Below are 8,429 nucleotides of genomic sequence, written 5' to 3' on the forward strand. Positions count from 1 at the left end.
AAGCTTTTGCTGGAAAAAAAATAACGTAACAAGGTGAACACAATGAACTGCAGGATACAAATAAGAAAAAGGGTTTCAAACTTTATGGTTTATTTTGTTATTATCTAAAATTTATCATGACTTTTAATGTCATTTCTTATGAGGATACAATTGTCTTTTCATGCAAAATTGATTTGCTGGGTTTACATAAATATTTGCTGGGTACATTTAGAAACACCCTTGATAAATTGATTGAGTTGTAGATTCCATTACTTTCTTTTTTCATTCAAATGTAAAAGTTTGTTTGCTTGCTTGCTTGAGTATAAATGTGGTAACTCATATTAACATAGCGTTTAATTATGTTCAGACTTTACACTAACAATTTATGTTTGCACTAACAAAGCTTGCATGTTCGAGCTTAATTGTTCCTGAGTTTTGATTCTAACTTAAGGTTGATGCATCTCAAGTGTGTGTACATAGCGTTTAATTATGTTCACACTTCACACTAACAATTTGAAGAACACCGGGTTCATAAGCTGCTAATATTGTTGGTAAAAGTTGTTCAATTTCCACTATACGTACATTACTTAAAATGCTAATTAGTTTCTACTTAATTATTTCTTTCTTCCTCCAGATATATTGAGCCAAGTCGAGAGATAGTTATTGGCGAAATGGCATGGGGCACTACTAGAATTTTGTTCATAGACATCGGTTCTGGACCGATGTTAAACTAATTTTCGACCGATGTCTTAGTGGGTGTAGAGAAAAGTATAGACATCAGTATAAGTGCGTTTTCAACCGATGTCCTAGACAACAACCAACATCGATTCTTAAAAACAAATCGATGTATAATCGTTATAATCATCATATTTTTGTATGTTAGGTATGTCTAATTCTTCATATTTTCACATTTTATGCTTAATAAAGTATATGTCGAACAATACCTACGTGAACATTTGCATCGATTTCTATTCCAGAAGCGATGTCCAGTACACTTGTAGACATCAGTTGCCATGAGTATTGTTTGTTCGTGGGCATTTTTACATGTAGCTTGGCACATTATTTTCTTAGGAACGATATATGTATCTTTAGGCGTCATCGGTTTTTTTTTTAAGGACTGATGTTTCATTTAACACAGCACATCGTTTTCATTTAAGCAAAACGATGTTCAATGGTTTTATGTACATTGCTTGCTTTTTCTAGAACCGATGTCTTGTTTCATTGTAGACATCGCTTTTGTTTTGTAAAATCGATATGCACTGGTTTTGAGTACATCGGTTCTGCGGACACAACTCGATACATTAATAATCATAAGACATCAATTTTCATTTTGATACTGATTTCTAATCTCTCAAGTGACTTCGTTTTCCTTAGCATTACTGTTTTGTTATGCTTTTATATACTTCACTTCATTTTGACAAGCATAATGTGCAAAGTTTGCATCTAGCTGCTGTTGGGAAAAGAAATGCATTCCCATCATCCAAAAATTGAGGCTTCCATTAATTTCTTTTCAAATTCATGATTCAACATAATTCACAAAATAAAACCTCAAAACCTACAAAGGCTAGCCTAGACATTTGATCCAGCTTTAGAATTCTTATCTGTAGCACTTTAGTAAACCCTATTGGAAATATTTCAGTGTTTGGAGCAACAACACAATACTCAAGAAGGATCAGTCTCAATAACCTTGAACTCGACACTCCTCATTCCTCCTCTCACAATCAAGAGATCACCCTTCCTCACTAGGGTGTAGGCCTCCAGGAAATAAGCTGCAACATATCAGAAGAGTAGGTAAAGTATAATCAATTCGCAACTTCTGGTCTCTGCCTACTGAATGAAGTATAATCATGAAGAAATAAGTGCAAAAAGGAAGCTAAAGTAAACCTGAGCACTGAAAGACTTAAGGGGGTCCTTAATTGTCTTCCTTGAATTTTTTCTTGAATCCACGGCGACCAAGGTTGGCAAGCTTAACTCTCTTGCTGGCTTCTTTAGTTGTTGCATTCAACAGATAATCAGGCACAACTCGGTGAGGAGCAGGGGGCTTCTTGCTCAGAACCTTGTCATGTTTCAACAGATCTGCGCAAAAAAAAAAAATTAATAATGCTCATGTCTTGCAACTTGAACTGATACAGCAAGTATAATATAAGACTTAAATACATCCAACCACAGAAGTTTGGTACCTAGATCCTTTCGGTTAGCTACATATTTAAGCTGATTACTTCTCAATAAAAACAAATTTCTAAATCCAAATAAACTGCCAAATAAATTTCCAAGTTCAACAGATGTGTAAAACTTTTGGTTAGCTACATATTTGCCAAATATATATAAACTATGCCATGTGTAAAATTTTCTCTAAGGTAACTCCTTCACAGTGGTTGATAATAAAACCAGTATCAATAATTTGAGATTAAAACATATGGTGACATATGCCAAACTAATAGTAATAAATGAACTTCATATATATATATATATATATATATATGCCTAAGATTAAAAGTAGACAGGTATCATATGCTTACCTGTCAAAGAAGCAGCAGATCCACTCCCACCGTCAATTTCAACAACCTGTGTCAGTAAACAAAGACATGGGGAATTGAATCAAATTTTCTTCAGGTCCACATTAATTAATGGTAAAAAGAGTAAAGTTGAAATGCTCAAAGCAACAACCAAATCACAAACAACAAAGATTCTAATGCAATGAAGCCACCACACTTAAGCAAAATGAAGTTCAAACATAAAGTCAAAAGTAACAACATCCATCCATACTTCCATGCAACTATTAAATTCCTCAAAACATACCTTTGTCACCTTTTCTTGAGAACCAGTGGTAATTATGTGTGTGTGTGTGAGAGAGAGAGAGAGAGAGAGAGAGGGAGAGGGAGAGAGAGACCACACAGGGAACAAACCCATATCCCCGATCATCAAACTAATTATTGTCACCACCAAGAGTAAACTAATGAAATGTAAATCTATATCAGTAAAACTAATGAAACCTACCCACTAACAGACAATTTTAATTCAATAAAACAATAAGTCATGAAGTGCTTGTGGCTTATGGTCCTAGAAATGGCGACAGATTAAGAGCACATGTTACTCATATCTTCTCTAAATGAACTATTAACTATTTGATTTTCTAAAATCGCAAGTAAAATATAACTAAATCTACACACATGCAATCAACCCACAACAACATTAGTTAAAAAGAGAGCAAGTATCTCTACTCCTCAAGTGTACAGCTTAATTCTTCAAGGACTAGAGGAAGCTAGAGGAAGAAGATGAAGATTTGCAGCGAGAATCTAGCAAGAAAACAAGTAACACACTTCACAATGGCCTGAACAACCATTGTATCAACCTGAAACAGAATATCTAAGTACTCAGAGGAATACCTGAATTGATCATTGTAAGCATTTGAAGTTGATATTGCTTTCTGGAAAATATGCAATCACACATTACAAAGAGCTATTTAGATGGAGGACTACATGCAAACCAAACAAGATATTTAAGTCAACAATTTCACTTCCAGCCCCACTTCCCATTCAACTTTAAATATCAACAATAAGGGAATTCTAGTAGTGTAAAAAGAGTGAAAAATAAGGGAATTCCATTAAGCACTTACGCTCATGAATCCTTTTAAGGTGTATGATTAAGTAGGGATAATTATCAAGTACAAATGAGACAAAGTAAAAAAGAAAAATAATCAACAAAACTATTTTACACGCAAACTTCCAATGTAGAGAAAAAAGCTCTACAATAAATAATACAGATAAATGAAGGCAGTGTCATGCTGCTGTTTAGAGATTCCATTTTCAAGTTTATCGTCCACAAACACACAGGAAAAGTGACGAATGAGAAATAAATCACTTGCTATAAAATAATTTGAACAAAACATGATGAAACAACTCTAACCTGCATAGAACATGACTGGGCTTGCCATCAATTCCGCATCACCAATAGAAATGCTCATTAAATCCCCAACTATCCAGCACCGGAATTCACCAATTCTGCATCATTGGTATGTCCTCTTTGTTAATAACATAGCTGCATAGCTACCTATTTTTTTTATCTTTTATCTTTACAACAAGTAGGAAAGTAAGCATGTTAGTGCAGATAATGTATTTGTTCTATATATCCAACAACAACAACCACTACTTACTCAGATATTGAACCCATATGTACGAAATAACTAAAATTGCCTTATGAAGGTAGACAAAGTTGAGCACTCAACCCCTAACCTCCTATAAAATCCAGTTCTGAACTCAGATTTTTGTTCATAAAAAAATTGAATGAATCAAAATTGAATCAACTGATAAGGAAATGAAATGGACTGAAAATTATTTAGGACACCTTAATACAGATGTGTCCTTATTAGGTGTCCTTATATCCAGTTTTTGTAGTAGTGACTGCAAGGAAAAACTAATAATAAACAAGACTAGTAATTAAAACATAAAAAAGGCAGCTATGAAGCTGAACTATCTAGTTCAGCTGGATGGTGCAAAAGGTGAAGAATTGCAAAAGTGGCCATTCAGATCCCCAACTTTCTAAAAAAAAATCTCATCCAGGTTCAAAGCCAGGGCAATCAGAGATACTAATCTTTTCCTGGCGGAACTGTAAACAACTATAAATTATCAATGGTGAACAACAATTTTTACCACCTATGTATAGAAAGCTAGGAAGTAAATCGTCATCAAGGTGACACAATGCCACTCTGTATCAGAAATATATCATGTCTTCCTTGTATCGTAATTAACATTTGAAAAAGTTGTTCTAGACCTTCTGGAGGCCATTGATTCAACTTATTTTGAGTTACGTCTTCAAAAGGACCAAAGTAAAAACTCTGTTTTGAATCACCTGTTTTGAAATTGACACAAGAAAATTAAAAGCAACATCCTTTCTTCTTTCCCATTTAGCTCAACCCAAAAACAAAACCACAACAATCCCATAGTACTACGTCAAGCTTTCCAATAATACTTCAAATTGCAACTAGCACATTATGTACGCACATTATACTGAATTCACCTATAATCAACACCATAATAATCAAATCAAATTGCATCAGACCTTTACCTTGCTCTGGTTTTGATTTCGCTTTTCATTTTGCTTCTCTCAGATTTCACTCTAGATTTGGGGATCAAATAGCGCTTCAGTTGTGCCCCATCCTCGATTCTGAGTTCGGTCGTCCTCGAAGAAGCTCGGTTGTTGGAGAAACCACAATCGGTTTCGGGGTCGAACCAATTCAAAACAACATTGTAATGTCAGAATTAGGAACCACACGAGTGCAACTTAAACAAGGTGATTAAGACAACTAAAAAAGAGTATAAGGGTTCAGAGAGAGCAGAAAAGCATAAAACTTTACATCAAAACCTCAACTTTCGGACACCAAAACACACCCAGTCACCAGATCTCAAACAAAACACACAAAACCCATCGACCCAACTACAAATCCATCCTTCACTCACTACCCAAAACCTAATTAAGCAAAATTCCATCAATTTTCTTCAACAATATTCTGAATAAACCAACAAAACCCACATCAAAATCACACCTTGATGACGATTGTGTCGCCCCTAAAGATTGCAGAAAACCAAAAAAGTTAGGTCAAAATCGAAAAGAAGAGGAATTGGATCTGAGGGATTACGGGTCGGACAATTCAACTTTATCGGTCATGGTGGAAGAAGAGCAGGAAATTGAGACTCACCCATAACTCATTCTCCTTATATGTGAGGCCGGGTTCTAGCGCACAAATCCATAGAATAAAAGCAACTAGCAGAAAACATCGAAGAGCGAAAAACAAAAAGGGGGCTGGGTTTAGAAATTCATACACTGATATGGAGAGAGAAGTTGAGATGAAATGAGAATTAAGCTAATTGATCTCAGTCGGAGGCGAAGAAAGGTCGAGAAGGAGCTCGGGTTTCTTCGACATTGTTGGGATCTAGGTTTCTTCGAGTCTCTTAGCTGTTTAGATTCTGCCAAAAATGGAGGAGGAAGGATTGTGATGGTGAGGAGGAGGAGGAGCTCAAGTTTGGGAGGAGCTCGAGACTGAGCTCAAGGGTTTCGATCTGTTTCAGTTTTGGGGTCGGGCGCAAATTTTTTTTCTAAGTGTGAAAGTTTTGAGTTTTAGTACCGCTTCTTCATTTCACTTAAAAGACTTAGCGCGTTTTGCAAAAGTAGGTTCCCGCAAATTTTCAAACAAAACTTTTAACACCGATCATTTTAAGACCCGATGTTAATTATATACATTTAAATCGGTATTTTTGTAAAACGATGTTAGATTACTTTTTTACATCGTGTGCAAGTCTGACTGATTTAAAACATGCGATGTCTATGAACAGATTTCTAGTAGTGGGGGCTGATTTGAAGTTGTAGTTTCCATGTAACTGTATCATCGATCTATGGCGGTCCACTCGTTCCAACTTCCCAGCCATGATCTAGTCTTTGGCTCCTACATCCCACAACATGTTCATCCTGAACTTTCCCATCTCTCTCTTAATTCAACTGTTATACTTGAGTAGTTAAGTTCAGGGAACATATATAAGCTTTATTCATAAACATATAACTGACATTCTTTACAGATACGCCCGGCAGTTTGTCCTTATCTCTCCTTCATCTTTGGTGAGAACATTTATTCTCCCCATCTTGATCATGCCTTGAAAAAATTTTTACTCCAAGTTTCAGAGCTAGCGGCCATTCTGTACACAATTGCTCCGGTTTGGGGATCAGTAATCAGTACTTGATCCGATTGAAGCAAGCCTCTCCCTCTCATCAGGTTCACATAGTACTGATTGTTGAGGTCAAGTGGTGTTGTTGGATCAAAGTCCACCATTGTAAATAATGCTTGCTCCGCAGGTAATGTGTCTGGTGCTAGGCACTTTCCGGCTAGCTCATCAGCATAGGTTGGGTCCAGGGAAGGGTCTCGGGGCTGAGCTTTGCTATATTTGTATAATCTGTCTTCAATTTGGGTGCATTGTGTTTCGCCAATGGAGTGTACACCGGACAAGACAACCATATCTTCTGTTGTCAAGCCTCTTTTGGCGAACATGTCTATAATGTCTCCCAGAGGCGTTACAGTTGTAGGGAGGTTGACATTGACATCAGAAGCACGTGAAGTCCTACTATCACGGCGATCGGCTGGGACATTGTGACGGGGTAGGCCGGCTAGTTAAACGGCTTCCCGAGCAGCAAATGCTAATATGTCAGCGCAGGATACAGTTTGGGGGCACTCCTGCTCTACCTAGGCTTTGATCTCATCAACAACCTCAAGACCTCTGAGTGTTTCACCATTGGCTGGTGATGTTTTCTCTATAGGCTCACCAGATGGTGTCGCGTCCAACAAGATCGAGGCATCACAACCCTGTTGCACACATGATCGAATTGTTAAACATTCTTTAGAGTAATATTTATATATACGCACACAATGACAAAGCCAGAATTCTACTATAGGATCGAGTGTTAAGATCATAAATGAGTGCGGGTTTAAATAGTCAAAGAGTTTTATATAATCCACCATCATTAATATAATTTCTCTTGACATGTTATACGAGAAATGTTATATATAACCAGCACATAAAGTAAACTTTTTAAGGAAATTCTTACCTTGACAAAGCAATCATGGAAAAAAAGGCGGAGGAGGGCAGGAGGGAGCTTGGGATCTTGCTCATGAACACGGGCCACAACCTCAGCAACAATGTCCTCAACCTTGGGGCAACTCGAAGCGTAAAACCCGACATGTAAGCTGTTACCTTTGCCTTCTCCCTTGGCCGCGGAGGGAAGGATGACGATGGTGAACAAGGTGAAGGTGAGGATAGTTGCGGCAATTAGACGACGACCCATGTCTATGTCAATACTCAATAAATTGATTGATTACTGCTTTTCTTCTTCTTGCAATGTCACAAATTTTATATTGTGTGGGGTTCTTTTATGTGCCTATCACAAACAGCGTGGTTATTGGAATTCTTGTTTTTAGTTCTAGAAATGTGCTGAAACTATGAAATCAGTTTTATGTTGGTATAACCGGCCATTGACCGATTGCCAAATTTGTGTTTTCTCGTTTTTGGTTCTTGAAAGTTGGTAATGTTTTTCCTTTCAAAAATTTGTTAGGCTGTTGTTCTATTCTAAAACTCAAGTTTGGAGATTGGTGGTGGAACAAATCAGCTATGTATCAATAGTTGCCTTCTTTGGACACAGAGAGAGGGAAATAGTTGCCTTAGATTCGATTCTAACTACTCTAAATTCGTGCTTTTATAGAATGAGGTTCTACTGAAATGATCCAAACGTGAAAGAATTGTATTAAACGTCATGCTGGGGATTCTCTGTTTACCACCAAGTACCGTCAAATTGTTTTTGGTAAAATAAAAAATAAAAAATCGAGACAGAGTTTAGTGGAGAATGAGTCAAAGAAGTCGAGAAGTATTCTATGCGACGGTGAAGAACTTAGGAATCTAATTAACTATACA

At 36.8% G+C, this 8,429-nt stretch overlaps 1 protein-coding gene and 1 long non-coding RNA gene across 2 annotated transcripts; both read right to left on the reverse strand.

Moving 5' to 3' along the window:
- Positions 1 to 1,457: 1,457 nt before the first annotated feature.
- On the reverse strand, positions 1,458 to 3,420 carry LOC112196231. The gene is made up of 4 exons (XR_002935049.2): positions 3,366 to 3,420; positions 2,499 to 2,544; positions 1,864 to 2,055; positions 1,458 to 1,748 (listed from the first exon to the last, which is right to left on the reverse strand). It is a non-coding gene; the product is annotated as an uncharacterized LOC112196231 (long non-coding RNA).
- Positions 3,421 to 6,616: 3,196 nt separating this feature from the next.
- On the reverse strand, positions 6,617 to 7,806 carry LOC112199616 (peroxidase 5). Its single transcript, XM_024340599.1, has 3 exons — positions 7,570 to 7,806; positions 7,240 to 7,327; positions 6,617 to 7,131 (listed from the first exon to the last, which is right to left on the reverse strand). Exons 1-3 carry the CDS (start codon positions 7,804 to 7,806, stop codon positions 6,617 to 6,619), a joined length of 840 nt encoding a protein of 279 aa, XP_024196367.1.
- Positions 7,807 to 8,429: the final 623 nt, after the last annotated feature.

The sequence above is a fragment of the Rosa chinensis genome, chromosome 4 (assembly GCF_002994745.2).
Source record: "Rosa chinensis cultivar Old Blush chromosome 4, RchiOBHm-V2, whole genome shotgun sequence".
Lineage (NCBI taxonomy): Eukaryota > Viridiplantae > Streptophyta > Magnoliopsida > Rosales > Rosaceae > Rosa > Rosa chinensis.